Source organism: Cygnus olor, chromosome 10 (assembly GCF_009769625.2).
Source record: "Cygnus olor isolate bCygOlo1 chromosome 10, bCygOlo1.pri.v2, whole genome shotgun sequence".
NCBI lineage: Eukaryota > Metazoa > Chordata > Aves > Anseriformes > Anatidae > Cygnus > Cygnus olor.
Genome location: NC_049178.1, coordinates 17,466,720 through 17,489,746, shown reverse-complemented (window position 1 = coordinate 17,489,746; position 23,027 = coordinate 17,466,720). Strand labels below are relative to the sequence as shown.

The following is a 23,027-nucleotide window of genomic DNA, read 5'->3' as shown; positions in this document are numbered from 1 at the left end:
ACTTTCCGATGGTACTGATAAAAGATATTTTGCTTTTAAGAAGAAACCTAAGCATGTCAAGTAACCGCATTAGACTTTGTTTTTCCAAACTACAAAGGTCTCCTTGTAGTGCAAAAGTACATGAGAAGGATGGATGATGCTTTGCAACTAAACCAAGGTAAAGATTGAGAAATGGCCACTCTCCAGAAGGGTTGGGGGTGATAAGCTGGTCTGAAAGCCAGCTGGCTTAAAAACCTGGTGTTTCCAAATGTGAAGCAGGAAGAAAGGATAGTCAATGATTGCTAATCAAGGGTGGTGAAGAAGAACTGGGATGGCAAAATAGAGAAGTCTGAGTAGAGAATTTAAGTGGGACTGGTGCAGAAAAGGAGAAGAGTCCATAGTGGTAGAGAGCTGTCTTGTCAGAGAGACACTGCCCAAGGTGAAAACAAGATCAAAAAACACAGGTACGTGAGGTCATGAGTATAGAGACTGGGATGCTAAGAGGCCAGAGAGTCTCCATGCTGGGGCCTCACAGAGAAGTGGTTTTCAATGGATTTTTAACTGTTATTTGACAAATTTTTCAGGACAGCCACATCCTTCCTGCTCCTTGCATTTTCAGCAAAACATGCACAGTGCTTGCAAAATACTACAAAACCCTGTCCCCAGGCTTTTCAAAACAGGAGAAATTGTCTTGCACAAATCCTTGTCTAAACCCAAGATATGGTCTGAACTAAAAATTTAGTAGCTTCAATTATACAGTCACCTAGCATGTTAATGAATGAGGGACTAGAAATAAGGTTGCCTGAGCAACCTCATTTCTGGCATTGCTTAACATCAGAGTACTTTACTAAGCAATGGGAATAATTCTCTTTTAACACCAAGTGGGTTTCTTGGACAGATCTGGAGAGCACACTTCCTTGTTATGCTTTTAGAAGTAAGAAGAATACTTTTTTTTTTTCCAGAAGTATTTACAAGCATACCTATCTCATTTCTACTACTCCGTGAGCAAATTTGGAAAGAATAACCCCAGTGCAGGGTCTGAAGTTGCCATGATGCGAAGCAGCACATCCAAAGTGTTGCCTGAGCTTGCACCAGGATGAGTCATCCCACAGAATAGCCCCAAAGCACATTTCCACTCTGCTCTGGCTCTTCCCTGGCTTGTCTCACCAACAGAACCTCACAGAGCATTGGAGCAGGCCTGGTCTATGGGAGATGAGCTGACACTCCAGGACAGGTTTCAGTCGCTTTTGTCTCACTTGCATACGTTAGGATTGATGGCAGTTTATTTTCTGATGTTCAGGTCTAGGGTTGATTGCAGATATAATTTTCCTCTATTCTCAGCTGCATGCTTTCTATATATAGCACTTTTTTTTTTTTTTCTTCCAGCAACTTTGACTTTTTTCCCCCCAAGTTCAGGACGGAAAGAAATGCAGTCTTCAAAACAAAACAGGAAGTGATCCCGTTTCAAATAAAAATATGAACTTGATATTTTCACCTGTGATACACTTTCCCCACCCTCTTCCAGCCTCCAGCTTGTTATATATTTGAAAGAATTTGGTACTTAAAAATACAGTGAATATGTACAAATAACTTTAATCCCTATGACTGTTTTTGAACTATCAAGCTACATCGAATCAGACAATTCTTCTCTTTCATCTACACTCCAGAGAACTGTGCTTTTTTCCCTGAAATTCTATAGCATTTGAAAAGAAACGGTCCTAGTTTAGAGTGATAGCGCTCCAAACACTTCTTGTGTTTTCCATTAATTTTCAGTTGTATTGGTATTCTGTTCCAATTAGTCTCTGTTAATGCTTCAAAGCTTTATCTTATCTGTAGATAACATCAAAGATGAGAGCTTCCAGTTTTAAATTTGGTTTGTAGTTATTTTAAAGATACAAAGGCATCATTTGTGAATAGCTGATCAAATAGAATAAATACTTTCTTGTTTGGGCTCCAAAAGGGCCAGAAAACTACTTTTTATTTTGAAGTTCAGTTTCATTTAGACTTCAGGCCTGATTTTCAGGGTGCTGAACTCTCAGAGCTCGTGTTGACTTCAGTTACGATTGTATGTATGCAGACAGGAAGCAGATTTCCTCTTCCACAAGACTTTGAGACTCACAGTTTTTCTCATTCACAGTTCAAATCACAGATATTTCAAAGCATCTTACAGAGGCATTAGCAAGAAAGATCCAACTCCCATAATGACCAAGCTATCGCTTCCTATAGGACAAGGAGTTCTTAATCTCTCCTGTTGGAGCTGTTTCACTCCAGCTAGAAATGAACATAATCATTCAGAAGGAGTTTGAACTGAGGTTTCTTGTACTCCAGGGAGATCCTAAGAGTTCAGAAAGTTGCTGTTTTCTCTCTACTGCTACCTTCTCTCTAGCCTAAGTAGTATTTAAACAAACAAACAAATTTAGCAAGAGAACAGAAGAAACTCATTTCACCAGTGGTTAGCTTAGAAATAGCAGGGCGGAGTGCAAGGCACCTAGAATTTCCCTTGACATTTTCCTGAAATAACCCAGCTGTTTAATCTTTCTGATAAGAGTTACGTAGACAAAAAAAAGTCTTCCTCAGCTGTACTCAGCACCTCCGAGATGACGACCACATTTCAACCACTGTTGGGAAGTGGCTTACTTAAAAGCATGAGAGAAAACTGTCTGAAATGTTTTCCCTTCTGTTTGAGAAGCGCAGTGTCTCCTCTGGGATAGTACTGTTTAGGGAGGTGCTGACAAGCTTTGCCAGTCAGCAAAGGAATCTGTAAGTGCTTCATTACAAATACTTGCCACTGGCCTTTTACGTGTGATGGAACACGTACCAAACCACTGTTGTGCCTACCTGGCTTGTAAACAACGTTAAAGGTGGTGTGCACTCACCGTCAGCAATCCCAGTTTGCACCCTGCAATTACTGAGAGTATGAGGGACTTTCCTCCATGTCCCTGCATGCCTGCTTATATACTCAGAGGTGTCATCTTGGCATTCAAGGAGCAGTCCCTCTTGTTTATCAAACCATGAAGAGACAGAGTTTGAAGGTACTCATGGATTCTGCTAAGAAAGCAAACCATGGAGGCATATATACCATCCATGAAAGTGTGATTTGGAAAATATAATGCTTCATATTTCTGACCTACTCCAAGTGTCTATGTAGCAGCAATTTCCACAGGAGCTCTGCAAACATCCACCAACATAACCACAATACATTGGGGCTAGAAGCACTTTAGAGGGCAGGGTGAGAATTCAAAATGATCTTCACAAACTGGGGAAATAATACGGAGAAGATTGGGATGGAGTTCAGGAAGCACAACTGCACAATGTTATGCTTAGGTGTGGATAATCGGTTGCGTAAACACAAGACAAAACAACTGGTTATGTTGCTATGCTGAAGAAACTAATCTGGGGAAGAGGATGTATTATAAACTACACACAAACAGTTTCATGCTGTCATGGAAATGACATATACAGGGACGTACAAAGAGGAACAGAGACTGTAAAACGTGCAAGTAACCTCACTGCTTAATCCCATATTGGCAAAGTCCTAGGAGGAATGCGTGACCACTTTTGGATACCACATTACAAAGAAAGAGAAGCTCCAACAAAGATGACAAGATCCATCATACACTAATGAAAGTGATATACATGCAAGTGTTGGAAAAACAACAACTACAACAACTCAGGGAATATGTGATCACGCTCCTTTATCTGCTGAAAGAGGACTGTTGCAAAGGGATAGGAAGCTCAGCTTTGCACAAGCAGAACAGAAAAGACAAGAAGGGCAGCAATAAACCGTCGCAATGAAGATACGACCCTCATTTTTCACATCTGTTACACAAACTTCCCTTCACTCCCATGGAAGTCCTGTAGATGCGTGTGACCAACAATAGCTACCAGAGGATACATCCCATTCTTGAATACCACATTCCTGTCTCCTTTACACAAGCATACATTCAGACGAGGCAACAGTTAGACCACAAAGCTTATTTTCCATGAAATCTTATACAGGTTTTTCCTAATTTTTACTGTAATGGCCCAAAGGCTTTCAAACATCAGCCTGAAAAGATCTCCTGCAGCAGGTCTCCTTTGGCCTAGAGGGGTCCACCCAAGAGACCTGTACTTCCACCTGCCTTACTAAATGCACAAAAACGGAGCCTTTTAAGAGGGCAAACTGTCCCCTAACACTTTTTTTTTTTTGAAAAAGCTACTGTGTTTAAGCTACTCTCCACTACTCTCCACTCAAATACAGCCACCTACATGCCCACCAGTGCAGAGCCATGCAAAAAGACAGTGTACACATAGGTAACAGAGAACTTGGTCCACAACAGACAAAACAACATGGAAGCACAGGAGGATTTTCTGCTTGAAGCCAGGGTACACAAAGCTTCACATACCTCACATGTTACTATAAAAACATTATGAAACCTGGGCCTTCATTTTGACTCCAAGAGTTTACAGTGGGTAGGAGGGATACTGGCCAAAGAATATTTGCGCATCCATAGCCCCTTCCCCAACTTGGACGAGGTTAGAGGCTGGGTCTTTCCTAGGCCTTCCCTACTCTAGCATCTCACTATCATTTGTTCAACTTGATTTCACACCTGCCCTCCATCCCATTCTGATATTGTCCCCTTCATCACTTTTTAGCTCAGTCCCTCCTTGCCCTCTTGAAGGATGAAACCTGTAAGCTATCTGCTGTCTTCAGACACTTTGCTTTGCTGGGGAGTGAAGTGGTTTTGCTGACATGTAACATCTCTTTTTCTTTCCTGTTAAGTATGGAGTATTTCTAATCTCACTGGTTTGTAACATTTCCTCTGCATTATTACTGACCTCTGTGCTCAACAGCCTTTGCAACACTTTTCAAGATTTTATTCCTTTCCCCAGTCTAAGCATATTCCCAGGCATTCGCCAATCTAGAGTGGCAAGGAGTGGCAAAGTGAAATAAAGCCTCATGTCTCCCCTTACAGGACACAGTCACTGAAAAATTATCTGGAGTGTCCATGAGGCAGAGTGATGGGGAATAAAATCTGACTGTCTTTGTACTGCTCAGAGCCTCTGCAGCATATAGATCATTTGTCAGTGCCAGTTTGAGGTAGTCTCTATAAACAGGCTGTTTTGCATTTGAAGCACTCACAGGACATGATGGTTCGGCTAAAAAACCATGCATTTTACATGTAATCACCAGGATAATTTGGCTGTATATCGTGTTCCCACAACTTAATATTCTACCTACAGATGCATGATCAAGAAGAGATTCCTTAACTTTGACAGGGCACATCACATTATACTCACTTTATTATTGGAAATGATCACCTCAGGGTGCAAAAGGGAGCAAAGGCAGAGTTTCATCGTGGTGTTTTTTTTTTTTCCCCTCCTTACACATTTACTGCAGTGTGGGGTATTCCAAAGCTACAGAGCGCCACTTGCCAGTGGACAAGTGGCTATGTTTTACCTGCGCTATGCAGAATAGAAATAACTGCTTAATCCAATGTTGTGCTGTGGAAATTGTGTCATTCTACTTCCTGGAAAAGAAGCTTTGAGGCACACAGTTCATCTCCTCAAGTAAAAAGTCACTTCAGGTAGTGAAATATAACTCTGTAAATGCTGTACCCATGGATGTAACCAAAAACCCTCTTGGCTACAGCTTCGCGTCCCTCCCTTAGTGCAGCACATGATTCTGGACTCTTGACCTAACATTAAGCACACAAGGAAATCTTAAGTTTTGTTGCTTGCTAGGACCAACAATGACATTTTTCCTCTGCTTTGATGGTTATTACAGTCTATTAAAGTTTCCTGTTCTCCAACTCTACAAAGACTTGAATGCACTCCTAGTTGAGCAGACCAGAAAAATATACTCTCAAATTTCAACAAGCACTTGACACAGTACATTTATCTGGCAGCTGATTGACATCATATCTATTTTGGCATTATGATTTTTTTTTATTTTTTTTATCCTCCATATAAACGCCCTATTTCACAATCTGGAAGGATAAGAAACAAGTGATGGCCCATAGCTATTTAATAGCTATAAAGTAAAACCTATAAAATAGAAGTGAAATGAATTATCAAACCATAAACTAAAGTTCGGCGTTTAAAATGGGCCATGGCTTTAAAAATTCAATTACAGCTTTAATAGAAACAAGTTTACTCAATATTTTAATGACCTTCTTGCATAATGTTTTTTTTTTTTTTTCTCCTCCTTTTCAAAGTCTGGCAATACTGAGGATGCATGGTAAGCCTGCCTTTCCTCTAACTGCTTTAAGATTGATTAGGAAACAGAAGTATTGATGCATTTATCTGAAATAATTAAATGAGGGGAAAAAATAGCACACAAATATGCCTCAGTAGAAAACTAGAGCTGATCAAGATTAAGAAAGGCTATATTTCGTGTTTCTGGATTGAAAACATTAGACCATTAATTGAACATCAGCAATGGAGAACACTCCAAATAGAAAACTCATTTAATATTTTGTTAACTAGCTGGTGAGATCTTTCCCAAGGTTCAGATTCGGTAACTTCTGAGGGTTTGCATCTCACCAACAGGCAGAGGAATCGTACAACGCATCTTGTCTGAGAGTAGCAGACGAACAGGTTATCTCAGAACAGGAACCTATGTTATTCTTGCTGAACCACAGATTTAAAGCCAGGTTTTTATTTGGTTGATTTGCACAAATCAGTATTGTCATGGCTTGGAGGAGATATTTAGTGATGAGCCATCAGCAGCTGCAAGTGGTACTGGTTTCTTGCACTCTTGGAGGCTGTCTGGACTGAGTTCTAGCTCCTGCTGGTTTCAAGAAGAGCTTAAGTTGGGAAAAAAACAAAAACAAAAATCTAAGGAACAGCAACTTCAGGAGCTGTTCTTTCAAGGAAGAGCATCTTTCAGGGCTGTAGTTTTGGATGGGCTTTTCTTGGTTGCTTTATTGTGGGAGACATGAGTGTTGAGTGAATGTATAGAAAGAATTTTCTCTCTAGTTTCCTTTGGAAATAAGCCATTTCTTCATTTTAAGCAGTGCTTCTGAAATGCTGATTAACATCAGATCCAAGCTGCAATACTATAGGTCTAGGCTTACCCATACAGAGCCCAGGTGATTTTATTAGGACTCACCAGGAGCTCACTCTACAGCCTGTCCTGGCAAGTACAGCTGAAGAATCAGCACCACTGATAAATTTAAAACATTACAGGTGCAACAATATGGAAAAAATAGGAAAGTGTTTCTGGGAGAAACAGGGGAATTGAAAATACATGACTCTCAAAGCTGCATCCAAGGGGAATGGAACAAAGATCTTAAAATATTACCCCTAGACGTTTCCCCCCTGCGGTTGCAATTATTCCCAAAGTACCCTGCTTAAAATAGGTTTTCAAACCATGCAAGACTAATCATTGCAATTTGGAGATGTAAGTAGGCACTTACCATGCAATTCACAATTAGCTAAAGATGGTAGAAGAATCTCAGGCATGTTGGCACAGGAGAAGTAGGATTAGAAAAAAAGAAAACATTTTTTCTTGCAAGAATGACATGTGATGGGAGAGTAGAGGAAGATAATTGTCATAACAAAGGGAATATGTTATTATTTATTGGCCACACTTAAACACTGGGATCTTGGATTATAGTATCTGGTGACAAATGCTGCTTGAAATTTTGTAAATATTGCTTAAAAGGTAAGATAACTGAGTAATTCTGAATGTACTCTGCAACTAATACTTTCAAAACTCAGTTTGGGAAAGCAGAGTGGCATTTGCTTTTTTTGTCCTATAGAAGAAGTAGGACAACATTTGAGTACCCTAAAGTTTTTTTCTCTTTGGTCTTGACCCTGCTCTCACCAACATTAGAGCAGCATTGCTGGTAACTATAGCAAGTGAATTTTAACAGCCAACTAGTAGCTTTCAATTATTTAATTTTTGGTGTCCAATAGTCACCTTGACATCAGCTTTGTTGACCATCAAGCCCACCAGCACAAGCACTGTCCCCACTTGAGACCTCTCGTCCCTGTCCAATGCTTGTCTGTGCCCACCTGCCCTCCTGGGTGAGGACGGATTTCTGCCTCCTGAGCTCAGGGCATTCATAGCACTCAGCTCCCCACAGGATTAGATCTTATTCTTTGCCCAAGTGGCAACTGTAAGTAGACACTCAGGGTCTGATTCGTACACCCTTCATTATTTTAACTTGCATTTAGCCAAAACATGGACACATTTATCTGATTTGTCACTACTACTTTCCTGGTTCCCTTTTTACTTTCTTTCTCCCCTTGCAGATCCACTGGTTTATGAACTGCAGTAATAGCCTTTCCAAACCAATTTTTCTTTCACAAAGCTGTTGATTTTCTACCACTCCACTAGTGCTGGGATGCTGATTACCCCCTCCTTCCCTACCCTACCCAGCTCTAGAGGTGCATGCAAACAAAAAGGGAAAGAAAAAAAAAGAAGAAAACCTCAGCAATAAGTTGGCTGATTTTGGCAGCAAGACAAATCTAGCACCACACAGCAGGCAGGAAGAGAGTGCACTGCTCATCCTTTCGGTTTTGTCAGTGTATGGGAATGCTGGACATCAACACACAGCAAGGGATTCGGCCGAAAGCACTCCTCCCCAGCATCTGAACCCTGCTGCTTTCATCCCCGTTCGGAAGATACAGGTAAAAATAGAGAAATGCTTTAGCTAACTGGATTCAGTGAAAATATAAAGCAGTTAGAAGAAGCCCGGACAGCCTAATCTTATTCCTTGCAGGCAATGGAAGTAAACCTCAGTGTATGGGCTGATAGCTACTGTATACATAATACCCTCAGGTACTGTAACTTGCATGTGATTCTTCTCGTTACAGCAAATAAATTGTCGCAAGTGGCAGTAAAGGTTTTTTTTGGATACGCTTGGTTCGAGTTGCCTTTATAAATATTTATCATTATTTACATAATTATACCTCTCCGACAGCAGACTTTACAGCAACTTTGAACCACAATAAACAGGCAGGCTGGACGCCTCCTCTGTAGCCAGACCCTATCTGTTCTGTGTTGTATGTACATCTCTCACCAGCATGCTACGACTGTATCACTCACTCCTTTCATAACGTAATTTATAGTAACCTTACAAAACAATCCATCTACAAACAGCAACCATGTAATATTGATAAAGCATTTAGGTACAGAACATAAATTTAATGAATGAGATATTATACAGTATAAATAATCTGCAGGAAAAGAAGTGTGTCTGTGTAAGTAAACAATCTATTACAGCTGGAACCTAAACAGAGAACACAGTTGTCAGAAACTTTCTTTAAAAGAAATCCTGACATCCCAAAATTCTTTTCTACCCCACAGATGTCAGAAGCAGAGACAGACAAGGTAAAAATCAAACCAGCAGAAAGTTTTGAAAATGACAAGCAGAATATTTCTTGGCTGAAGAAAGGTAAGCTGCATTGCTGAGTTGTTAATTACTGGTTTGTGTTTGGAAAGATACACAAGAAATTTTGCAGCCTTAAATATGGCGAGGAATTTCTACCATATTAATTCCACAGCTTGACACCTATGAAACATACATGTACATTTGCTTTTGGTGCAGAATGGCCTAAATTACCAAAATCTAGAGTACACTGAAAGCTCATTTTTCCAATATGCTTGCATGCCCTTGGAAGCTTTATTTAAGATCACTTACAACACTAAGATGTACAGATCATCCTCTTATTCCTAATGAAAAGTTTTTGTTAGATCAAACCATTACTGCATTGGACTCACGTTTGTTGGGTCTCCTCAAATTATTGGGGGTAAATATCAACCCCAAATCTTTGGATTTGGCAGCGTGCTAACTTAGAATAAGTAGCATCAGTTGTCATCAGTTCATGAAATATAGACTCCCAGCAGTAGAAATGTTATAGAAGATGTTATAGGGGGAATTTCCAATTTTAAAGGCTGAAAATTGACAGGTATTAAGTAGCTTGTTTAGCTTGTTTGCTACAAATAACTGTCAAAGAAAGGTATTTCAAACACTACGTTCTACTTGTTAAACTATTTTAGAAGACAGACATGCGATTGTAAAGGTTTTTATGCATATAGTGATATGCAATAAGAAAAGGGAAGGTCGGAATATTTTTTTTTGCTGGAAAAATTTAGTTGTAAGTTAACACATTACTTATTACGAGACCCTCTATGTATGTTTGTTGGTCATAGCAGAATCACTTCATTGTATTTCACACACATGCACAGAAGAGAAGTATATGAATGCAGAGACTTTCAAGAATACAAATTACATATCTACAGTTAGGTGCAAATTTGGGTTTTAAAATGAAAACAGTTGTATTCTAATCCTAACAAATGTGTATTGGAAAGACTCAACAAGTGACCTCATTTTGAAAACATTAACTAGGAAGGTATTGAGGAAAAGGCCATTTATAGCAACTATTATGTCATCTGTAAAATGCGCATCACTATTTTAAACTCATGTTCTTAATTATATCTTTTAAGCTACGATAGGGGCTGCATTAAAATAGACCTAAATTAATGTCTCTACCTTGCATTTTTCATTGTTTATGCAGCACTTCTGCAGAATGAAAATTGCATGCCTAAGTAGAGCTCACCGGCCAACATGCAGGCCTTGTTTGGCTGGACAACCAAAACCCTCCACTTGCAAGGTGTCAGCTACACCAGTAGAAACTCTGCAAGATTTGCAATTTGAGCATCACAAAGAACGATATAGCCGATTGAGATCTGGGTCTGATCCTACAAAACAGCTTTGTACTTTAGTTTGTAAACAGCAAGCACATAACTGAAATGAAGATTTATTCCATCAGAATATGGTACAGCACAAGAGATTGTGACTTTACAAAAGGGGTATAGAGGGTTTTAACTGGTCCATAGTAAGAAAAGAGTCTCTGAGCAGGGTAGGTATGAGCCCTCAGAGCCCCATATAGTTATTTATCCTCTGGACTAGATCTACTCTGGTAGCCAGTTACATCTCTCACACCTGTATGTTCCTGAGTTCATCTAGCTTGGGTAATGCTCATGCTCCATGTTTTATTACTACTCCCCTTCCTACAGAGACCTACAGTTCTGCATTTCTAGGTCATTAGCAATATATAAATTTTTTTTTTTTTTTCTTGGAGACAGTAATCTCCTTCAGAAAGCAAGCCAAGCGCTGTCTATTTGCACCCCTTCTCTAAAATGCAACAGAGAAATGGGCCTTGAATGCCTTGGACAGCAGCTGAGTCGGGAGGTAGCTGAAGTCTCAGAAGAGAAAGAATTTTTCCTGGAGATAGGAATATGGACATTATTTTATATTATATTGAAATTTGGTTATTTAAAATGCGTTATTGTTTCTTTGCTTTACGCACTTCTGTGGTACATATCAGGTTCTTAGAAAAAGGTAAACCATACTGTCTGGAGCAGAAGCTTAACTTTTATGTTTAAGTGTTTTAAAAATACATTGCATATAGATTTCAGGCATTCCAATAAACAATGAATTGTGGAGAACAGACTTGTACTGTTTCCGTCAAGCACAGTAAGAAGACTATATGTTCTTTTAGCATCCAGTTTTAAAGAAAAGTTATTTTTGTTCATGGTTTTGTATTGATTATTTGTTCCTTCTAAAAGAAACAATCATGAACCACATAGTATCAGAAATAAACATAAAATACAGACTAGGCTGTGGCTTGAGTATCTTTTGTAGACTTCTGTTTCTTCCCAATGCTTTGCAAAGTAGTAGTTCATGGACTAGTAGTGCAGTGGGTCACAGTATGTTACCTGTTGGCTTTCAACATTAGAAGCTGTTCAACCAAGGCAGGGGGAAGGGATTTTAATTTGGCTGCCAGTTATTTATCTTCCAAGTTTTTTGGAAGAGGATTTTCTTTTTCTGTCTTCCAGCCCCTACAAATTGAAATCCATGCCTCATTTTGAAGGAATACTTTCACAAAGCAAAACAGACTCCAAACCAGCCACGTAAAAAGTATTACAGAGAAACATTAAGCTATGCTTGTAGGAACTTCTTTGGGCAAGACGACCCCCAAAAAATCCTACTCATGCTTCTACCTCCGAGAAATTTGCACCCACTGCTGCACTCATTTCTCTCTCCACAAGCGCAGTGGAAGACTCATGGGAGTTAATGATGAGGGGGCATGGGGGGAACAAATAATGCTGCATAAGCCAGAACAGTCTTGGAGAGAAACATCTACATAATCATGGCCCTAGACTATATTTTTAAAATGAACAACGATATTTACCCTCTCCTTTCATTTCTTGCTTATAAAAGCCTTTTAGTTGGAGGGCCTGAGGTCCTTCACAACATCTAGGAGAATGCGGAACTACAGTGAAATAATAATAAAACTGCACGCATGGAATCAGACTGACAGATACGTGGTTTGGTTTTGCTAGGCTATCCAAAACTCCTAAAACATACCTGTAACCTCCTAAGTCACCTATCACTCAAGTCTGGATCTGAACAACACCATGAGACACACCCTGGTTTGACGGCCTGAATGAAGACAGAGAAGGGGTCACAGTCCTATCCCGAGAGCTAGCAGAGCAAAGAATTTATACCAGCAGTCTTTTCTGATAGTATCAATCTTTTCTGAGCCTGTTCCTCAGTGCTGTTATTTTTGAAGATCACACAAGAGAAAGCCTGTTTGGAGAGCATGCATCAGATCATCGGACGCAAAACAATGAGAAAAAGGCAGTTATTGGCCTTCTTTTGATTTGTCTGACCTTAGCACTGGTGAGAACCAACTCAAGGAAAGCCGAGACGTATGAGTAAAGCCAAACAACTTATTTTCTGCAGCAGCTGAGGCAGTTATCTCTGCTTGCTTCTTCATATGGGGAAGAGCTCTTCACTGGAGAAAGGAAGCAGGTTTAGATGGAGGTACAGATCTCCCCATGCAAATGTCTACGCAACTTCAGGTCAGAGTGAAACACGGGCTGATTTGCAAAGAAGCACTGGCAAAGTTATCTGCATTTCTACGCTGAAAAACTAAAGCAGGAATCCTCAGTGCATGCATTATTACTGCTTATACTTGTTTTGCCCTGCCATACAGAAATTATGTAAATGACAAAGCGTAAAAAATAATTATGCATATATGTAAAGAACATTCAGTGCAACGTGAAGGAAATGTTAAGAAATGTCCTCTGCATGGACATGAGCCCCCATCTGCATCACACACCCAGAAGATGGGCAACAAGCAAACCATCACACCCCAGGCAAGAAACATCTCTGAAGGCTCCTAATCCAGCAGAGCTCTTAGAGGAAGTCCTATGAAATCTGGAAGCCACACAAGACACGCCCTTAGAAACGCAGTGCCCAAGGATGAGTAACACTCCCAGGGGCTGACCAAGGGATCCTCCCAGCTCATGCAACTCACTCACAGCCAGGGATGTCTCCTCCACGTGGACCAGGGCTCTTTCTACCACCGTGGTGATAGTGCCAGAAAAGCAGTCATCTGGTGGGAAGGGAGGTCAAAGCAGAGCTAAATTCACACCAGCTTCAGCATGTGGCTTTTGGAGTTCCTTACAAACATTTAATCTCTCAGCATTGCTTGATGATTACAGCCATATGGATACATGGATACAGGCATGAGCTTATCTGACTGATGTTAGGCGGTAAAAGGTAGCACTGATTCTGCACAGGGGCCAGCAGTGGTTTCTTCACTATTTTTTGCATCCATTGCTAAGGACTGAACGCAAGGTAAAAAGTGCGAGGGCCTAATACTGCCCTCCTACGGTTACATCCAAAACTGTCCCTGGCAGCCCAGGAACGCAGATCCAAGTTGCACAGAAATGAAATTTCATTTCAGGATATTCTCACACAAAGCCCTCCTGTTTTATGCTGCCCAGCTGTATACACAAATGCCCTCCATATATAACTTCCAGTGAAAAGTTAATGAAATGGCTTCCTTGCTCTCCTGCCAAAAATATAACTGAAATGCTAATTTCAAGACTTTCTCCAAAATAGCCCCTTTCTGCACTAAAATTCTCATAAATCAGAAACATTTTGTCAAAAATAAGCCTGTTTTCATTGTCTTGCAAAGAGTAAGGAGTCTAACCCTGATTTCTTTAATCGGCTGCTCTAGCCAGCAGATTTTCGCTGTAGGCTAAAATTCAGCCCTGTATTGAGGGTCAGTGCAAGGTCAGCACTTAAACCATAAACTAAGGCTTAAGTGGTAAATAGAGCCTCTGTTCAGATTATATTTCACCCCTCCAAGGAGCACAGTTCATATGAAAAGGGAGATTTACTCATATCATAGGCCTGGCTGTAGTGACATTATTCACATTATTCAAATGATCCCTTACTCCAGAAGTAATCCCATTGGGTGAGATTGTGCCACACTTCTGAGCAGTACATCCCAGAAATCTGATGTGGGAGTAGGCAACTCCTAACTATACTCCCCCCCCCCATAACACCCCACAGCCTTGCCCTGGGATATATTCCTGGAGGAACAGCAAAAACCTCATCTTTTGCAGCACTCAAACACCTTTTCCCCAGCATACCCTTCTCCCTGGATACCTAGGGGTTTTAAGAGCCTTTTCGAAAAAGTAATGAAGCAGGAAAGATACCCTGCCATGAGACTGGTTTTGCACAGGGGGAATTACCCCAGAGAGATTTGGAGGCTCATTTCTTTCAAAACCTTCCAGCTTTCCCCTGATTTGCAGGGGCTGGAGTAGCCAGCATGAGGTTTGTGCTTTGGGTTCAGAGATTATTCTCAAAGTGTTCCAATCCAACTTGCATCACTGCATTTAGGTAGCTAAATGTCATTTCTATAATTTATTTCTAAACTCAGAAGTCAATGAATGTAATTCTACATCCACACTTGGACATTTGTTTCCTGCATTTTGCTGACTTGGGTCCAGAAGCTTTTTCTCTTTTCTTCAAGCCTGAATTAAGACATCGGATTGAAAAGCTTTATAGAACACCAATAGCAAAAAAAAAAGAAAATACCTCTCAGTTTCATGCAGCAGAAAACACCAAATTCTTATAAGATGAATGCTGTAATCCAAGCAAACTGTTTCCAGATAAGAACCACACACACAAAAAAATACACTTTTAAAAACTGATGACAAGGATCCCAGGGGGCTCAAATTCCTGGAAGATGCCTTGTCAGCTTCAGGGCTATGACCAAATGAATTAATTGAGACAACCCTTCCTTTAAGTTGTAAAACAGCAGATTTAAAGACTCTCTTCCAACGGAGAGGGAGTATATGAAACCTGCAATGGTCCCAGCTCACCACTCCTAATTATAGTTTTATAAACTGAGTGGTCCTTGATCTTTGAACTGGAGAGTCCTCAGAGATGTAAGGCTTCAAGTACTGCCACATAGGTGGTATGAATGTACAGTAAGGAGTGGCATTGCTTTAGATGATAAGGTTATCTTAAAGTCACTCTCCTAAGCTGGACACTGGTTGTAAAAATGTAGATGCAAGGTTTATCTAGTTTTTTTTTTTTTTTATTATTATTTAGGTTTGTCTAAGTTCTTGTGAATTTCCACAGATGAATGAAAAAGATTTTTTTGTTTGTTTAACTGCCAATGTTTGGAAAGATCTGAAGATGTGGTGTGGGTTTCTGTTTTGGTTTTTATTCTATCATTCACCGCACAGAAGTCTTCCAGAAGATTCCTATTCTTCATTGTACTGGGGCAAATTTTTCAAGATTTTCCCATTGGTTGCATGAGTGCAGCCAAAAAAAAACCCAACTCCACATAACAACGCAGGTAGTCAGTTGTTAATTTACTTTTTAGTAGTACGTGTATTACAGCAGAACCCCTATTTCTAAGGGCCTCTTATAGCCTATATTCAGTAGGAAGTGCTAAGTAGAAAAGTGATCAGTAATTCCACTAAAGTAACAGAGTCATGTTGGCTTGCAAAAGATTTAATTGGACCAAGCATGTCTGAAACAGATACTTGTGATCATCTTAGGGTATAAATTAGGTAGGAGGAATAAAACAACATTCACAAGATGTCCTATTTTTACTGCTTCAATTCAAAGAGGGAAAGGTCAAATGCAAAACTCGTCTTCTCATTCTAAGGCGATACAAACCAGAAAGCTGCCAGTAGGAAACAGAGTAAGTAACTTGGTTGGTAAAGAAAATTCATTACAAGTAAAAGTGATATGTAATTCAGAATCTCTATCATTCTTGATGCTCTTGACTATACCTGCTCCCTATTAGGGGTGTTGTTGGCATTGGGCTCCAGTACATGCACCACTGTCACAAAGAGGTTTCTCTCTCTTCAGTGACAGAAGTGGAGCCCAATGTCAGTTTCTTCAATCAGCTTTAGCCTGCACTTCTGAAAGCAGAAAAAAAATAGTAGCAGTTGTATTCCTTCTAATGTGGTAATGAAGATGTCATTGGGGTTATTCTCCGTTTCTTCTGGAGGGAGACAGAGACCTTGGAATCTAAATGTTTATTAGTTTATGAAGTTTTTAATTCTTTAAGAATTACAAAAGAGGTTTTTTTTTTTTTTTCCTACTGAGCTCAAAGGCAGGTAGTAATGGATCTAAACAGCTGAGTGCCAATTTCCACGTGTTTTATAAACCTGCAAGATTATAAACTGGTACGTAGAGCCAGACTGACTGTCACATAGAGGTATAGCAAAATCCTCACTACTAGTGTGTGTTCAATCAGCTATTTAAACTCTGGTGTTATATCTATTGTTTATGAAAGATGTTACATTACAAATTTAGACAAAGACCAAAAGTGGAATTACTTAAAATATTCATTATGTTCGCTGAGGTTCAAAGGAATTATTTTTCCATTTTTAAAAAATTTAGAACTAAATCCAAATGGAAAGATACTTAGACACTAAGATTGACTGCTCTAAGTGTCCAATAATAAAATATTGGACATAATAAAATCCTTATCAGAACAGCTTAGTGGTAAGGAATTCTTCTGGGACACTTCTTGTCTGTGCTGAGAGCACACAACAGTATGAGAGGACTTGAATTCACATCTTCCAGAAGAAAACTCTAGTCACCTGCTATCATACTCTCCTTAATACCACAGCTTAGAGACTTTTACATATGTACTTTAAGTACATATGTTTGGACTACTTAAAGCTCATTGCTCCAGAGAGAGCAGGAAGAACACTACAGCCCAGCAGAAAAGACACCTGCTGGAATGGCAACAGATTGGCTCTAGTCCCTGTGCGGGTGAGCATCCAGTTATCCAGTAAGATGTGGAAAGCTATTAATAGGTTGTCTCGGTACATTGCTGAGAGCAGGTAGAGAGGAGTTTGAACCCAGGCTGTGCCCAGTCAACAATCTGCTCTGATCTCACCCATGTAGAGGACAAGGGACTAGAGCATCTCCTCCTGCTCTATCAGGAACAAGGGCTGGTAGAGGTGCCCAGTGGAAGTGGAGCATTCAGGTTGTCCTTCTCCCCAGCACCTCCCAGTAGTTTTCCTACTCGGACTCATCTTGTTCCCACACCTCTCCCCTCAGCTTATTGCTGCTCCCTGTTACTTCATCCTCTGTGTTGAACCTGAGAGCCTGGTGCCTGCCGGGCAGAAAAGCATATGCAAAAATTAGGTGCTGAAACCCTCGGTGTCAGCCAGGTTTCTTTATGACTCTTACTACAACTGAAATTCATCTCTGAAGAGAATTGCACAAGGCTTCTTTACCACCTAAGAGATACTTAAGTGGCACAGAGATCTTCGCTATCCCCCTAAACTAGATTAATTTTTATTTTATAGGAGTGAAACAGTCTCTTAGGGTCTCCTGATTATATATAGTCTCATTCTAATTTCAGTCTTTAATCTGAATAAACATGTTAGAAAAACAGACACAATTAACTTAATCATAAATTCAGATGGATTGTTTATTATCTGTCTACTTAATGTGCTTATGATTGCAGCAGTTAAACATGATAATGTTTTCTCTCACACATAAATGAATATACACAGTGTAGAAATATGTGCAGGAAGAAAAACTTCTGCCTGAATATGTCAGTAGGCTTCAGAGATAAAGTAGATGCAGTGCTCACTGTTATGCTCTGCGGAAAAACACAAACATTGCCTTGATAGTGTTGAGACATCTGAGAACTGATTACTGACAAATTATGTTTCTTCATGTCTTTGCTGAAATATGCCTAAATACAGTTTCAAAAGAGAAAATGGTATTGCAGCATCAAAGATGCAGGTAGCAACGCCATTCTGCTATACTACAGCACCTCTATTTAAAAAGAGGACATGTAGATTTGGGTAAATAAAGTTACTTCAGTTCTTCAGAGTAAAATACAGGTTAAATCTCTATCTGCCCACTGAAGCAAGCATCAAACATCAGATTTACAGAGGAGAGTTCTCTGTTATGCAATCTTCATAAACATAGTCGTCAAAAAAGGTCAAACCCTTTTAACACCATTGTCTGTTTTGGTTACAAGTCCATGGCAACTAATGTGTGGCAAAATACGATCACATCCGCAAATACTTAATGTCAAAATTATAGTTAGAATACGATTCTTCTTCCTGTTCCCACAGGATACTGAAAGTAAATAATTTCAAGCATGTGTTCAGTTAAATCAGTGATTATTATTCAAATAGACTTTTCTCTGTCAGGGTAATTTTTTTTAATGGCCTCATAGTATAACACAGTGAAGTTACACTTGGCTTTGAAATATTCACGTTTCAGCTAAATTTAAAACACTACATTTTTCCCGCCCAACAAGAAACATTTATTTTTGTTGTCTCACTCTTGATTTTCAGATAAAGCTGCACTAACCCCACATTCTTACTATATACCACTAGGCCAAATTCAGCCTGGTATTTCCTACCTCTAGCCTTCCTAGGGTTTCTGACCTGTGTGGTGACAGTCAGAAAAAAGAAGTTCACTTCCAGGTTAACTCTCACCATGCTTTGTGCTGGCTGTTTGCATGATTCTCGCTAAATACATGGAGCTTAGAAATAAGTTGAGAGGAGTCTTTGAAAAATAGAGCCCATCCTCAGACACCGGCAACTTTCATAGGACTGCTTCTTCTAACATTTTTATCAGGTGCTCCTCTTTCAGCTTTCCACCCTGGGAGCTACACTCATGTTGAACTCATTGAATACCAAGGTAGCCAAAAATCACACTAATTGTAACTTCTCTTTAGATGGTTAACAGGAGCCCAGTACACCAGGAAATCCATACTACTACATGTATAACAACTCTGAATTTGACTCAAAGTTTAAATTTAATGCCTTATAAGGCTGTCATATAGACATATCTATGCTGACTGCAGGTCCTAAACTTACATCATGGTTGATAAATCAGTCAGTACTCCTGACTGAAGAGAGGCCACTTTGATAATGCATCGACAACGGAGAAGAAAGGGGAGGATAAAAGAATTGAAATTTGGAAGTAAATGTAAGCCCCTTCAATTTCCCTTCATTTCTTCTCAAGGACTGCTGTCACATTAGTACTACAAAAATATATAAAATTTTATAAATTTTCCCCCCACTGATTAAATGAAACAGTCATATTACTAGAATCTTAAATCTTTGAAATTCACGCGTATACTCTGGGGATAATACAATAGAAGACATGCTAATAGACAGAAGAAAAAGTCAAAAGAACCACAGGGAAAAAAAACTATGGCACCTGGTGGTCATTCTGGTTAGACCAAGTTGTGACTGAATGTATCGACTTCAAATATTTTAGATGTTTAATATTTTAAAATACTACTGCAAAACAAGACAAAAGTCAAATGTGAATTCCATTTCAGTTTCCAGCTAAGTAATGATTTTTTTTTGTTTATTTATCATTTAAAAGGAAAATGACCTATGAGCTTCAGATAGTCACTTTGGGGGGAAAAGAAGTTTAAATATCTTATCTCCAAGAGAACAGCCAGGGCTGTAATGACTTGGGGTTTTACTTATTGTCATTTCTGGCTGGAAGCATCATCCCAAGGTGTCTACCAGAGACAGGGACATTGCACAGGACCCCAGAGGCTGTCTCTGCAGACACCCTGCTGAACCCACTCAGATTTGGGTCAGGTTTAGGCTGTACCAAGAACAGACACACCAACAAAGCATGCACAAGCAAGTAAGAGGCAAAGGAAGCAGAGAGGCAGATGCTGTGAATAATAGTCTTATTACAAAGATAAGCATAATTAAAAAACCTGATGTTATATAAATACACTGAGCCTGCTTTACCTAAGGTTCTCTGAAAGCTCCTTCTGCAGACGGACACCCTGAATTCAGGATGATTTTCCTCGACTCACTCTTTGTGTCTAACTTTATGATCAGACATGTCCCAGCAGAGATGGCAATCATTATGCAAAGAAAATCACTATGCAAAGAAACAGCAGTGGAAGCTTCCCCAGCTCTCACTTGGAGGGAATCACCAACAGCTGTAGAAGGATAGCACAGTCTCCAAGCTCTAAAAAAAATTTCATGAAAAATAAATAAAATAAAACTAAGCAGCGGTTTTTACAGTATGACACAGCAGTATTACTTGCATTAGGCCAATTTACCACTTATGATAGCAGTAATAGCACTAAAAGCCAATAAAAGCGGTCTGTTCGTTCAGAGATTGGCTTTTATGGCTTATTCTAAATATTATCAAGTGAATCAAAAGCTGTCATTATAGTGTCTAAAAAGCCTTCGTACCTTGTAAGCAAACAGTGTGACTTTGACAAATAATCATTAATATGCCTGTGTGAGACCAGGGCTAAAAGAGAACGAAAAAGGAAAACCCAATATTTCACTTTACATAAGTCATTAAGATCATTTCAGTTAAATTTCATACAAAATAAAACAGTTTTATATGTAAAACACCATTGTTTTCCCAAGTGTTTTTTTTTAGTATGTGAATATACTTTCACAAAACAAAAACTTGTCAGATAACTGAGCAATGAGTGGCTGAACTATAGTGATAGTCTCAACAACCTTGGGAAAACAAATAATGCAAATAACGAAAGGTAGCACCTTTTGGGTCAGCCAAGCAGGTGGCATCACCCTCTCACCCTGCCTGCCAGAGGCCCTGACAAGCGCAGCATCCTTCTCCCTCTTCTTGCTTTGTAAGACATATATTCCTGTACCCCCTGGAAATGTGTAATTTATGCCCTGTCTGATATGTGGCCGGTTGCTCTTCCAAGAAGCTCAGAGGAGTAAAACCACAGCTCTGGCAGCTCTCAGCTGCTCTCCACCCACCTGGGTGTCAACAGGAACTGGGCTCTGCAAAACATAGGCAGGGCAGACATAGGATGTAGAGGATTTCCTTGTCCATAGTGACCAGAGCAAATCCTTCTCAGAGGAGGATTTGCACGGCTCAAGTCAATACCAAATGTCATTTCTAGTCTTCGAACCTCTCAAACAGTATCCCCAATGTGCAGTCACCAGCAACAGTGAGGAAGATTTGGGCTTACCACAGGCTGCCTAAAACATTTGTCACTGCCAGTATTCAGTGATTCAAATGCAACTTTCTGAGGTGGTTGAGTTTGAGAAAGGATGAAAGTAAAGAGACAGGAGAACAACCTTATTACCGCCCTTGTATTGCCACACCACAACACCTGACATTGCTTCATTACATACTAAGATGGGCAAGGTGGAAATAGAGGAGGAGATTCAGGACATCGCATGGGATGGGACATCATCTGGTACTGGGATGACAGCAGGAAAGCTGAGCACACTGCCACATAAACGGGGTACGTACTGGAAAGGTTTAGAGCGGACCGTACAGCAGACCTGACTGTAACCATGCCCTTTCACACAAGTTTTTTTGGTGTAACATCAGTAAGAGGATTTGAAAGCCCCAGTTCCTCTCAGCACCCTACTGGGACTGCATACTGCAGTGCTTCCTCAGCCCCCAGGAAAGTCACGGTGACTTCTTAGCCACGCTTGCAGACATCCAGGCTCTGAACTCAAGACCAGGGCTTGCAACTGGGACAAACTAAATGCCTTGGGTGAGACACAGCCACCTGTCAGGTCTCACACACTGAGTACAGGCCCTGGGCAGTTGGCTAAGTGTCCATCGTCTTGCAGCTCAAGTGCTGCACCACGGTTTTCTCGCCTATTGCAGTTCTTGGGGCCTCACTGGAATGGCAAGGTAGCATGCTTGCCATTGATGGCGTTATGTGATATGCTGTGCAGCTGCACCAAGCACACAGGCTAGCAGAAACATGTGGTGCTGCACTGCCAGGGGAATTATTCCACCTAATGCAGCCCTTTAAGGGCCACGTGTGCTTTGCAGACAATTTATGTGAGCAGAAAACCAACAGACCTCCCCTTCCAAGCTTCCAATTTCTTTGGCTCTTTTTTTTTCCTCCCTGCAGATTAGAGATCTCTCCAGAAACACTACAGGTAGAAACTGCTGCACAGGATTTTGCCTGAGGTATACTAGAGGACAGTAGGAAACCATACGGATCCTCCGCATGCTTGCATTTATCCAAGGAAAAGTGAGCACAACTCTGTAAGTCTATAACAAGTAGGGCTTCTTCCCTTAAAAGAAAACTAATTATGGATTTATTTCAATGAAAAGAGCAGGTAAAAGCTGTTTGTTCAGATATTCACAAGAATTAGATTTTGGTCTCTTTAGACCTTCTCTTTCAGGCAGAGTGTCTAGCAGCTATTGAGCTCCCTTCCAGACCCATTACACAAACTGAGCATCTGCTTTTCAGTGCCCAGGCATAATCTGGTTCAACAGAGGATCAATTATTGACGCTTGAAGAGCAGAAGCTGTACATTGAAGTGAATAATACCAATGTTACTCTTCTGCTGCCACCAATAGCATTTTGCAGTACTGATTTCAGTCTCGAGCATTCCTATAAAATGGTAAGAAAAGATTTTACACACACAGAGGTTTGAGTGCTTTGGTCTGTTTGCTTTTCAAGTCATGGGTCTGCAATGCGTGTATTCATCACGCACAGTTCTTCTATATTATTTTTCCCCAGGGTTTAATCCCCCCATATTTTAGCTCCACCTTCATCTCTCTGTCACACACAAGTCCTTTATTACTGCTGAGAAAAATCAGAGCAGAGGACTCTATGGGTTACTGTGCAACCTGAAACAATCTGTGCAACACTGACACAAACCAAGGCAAACATTGGATATGAGTCTTTCAACCAGGATTTCAAGAGAAAAGTCACCAAAATTACTCATATGCTCGAAGTTATGCTTGTGCTTC

The 23,027-nt window shown here is 40.2% G+C and overlaps 1 protein-coding gene across 1 annotated transcript in view; it reads left to right on the top strand.

The window, feature by feature from the left end:
- The first annotated feature begins 9,277 nt into the window (after positions 1–9,277).
- MDFIC2 (MyoD family inhibitor domain containing 2) overlaps positions 9,278–23,027 on the top strand; it is a 43,539-nt gene continuing 29,789 nt past the window's right edge. Inside the window, 1 exon segment of the mRNA XM_040568496.1 lies at positions 9,278–9,365. Coding sequence (XP_040424430.1) covers positions 9,278–9,365 — 88 coding nt within the window.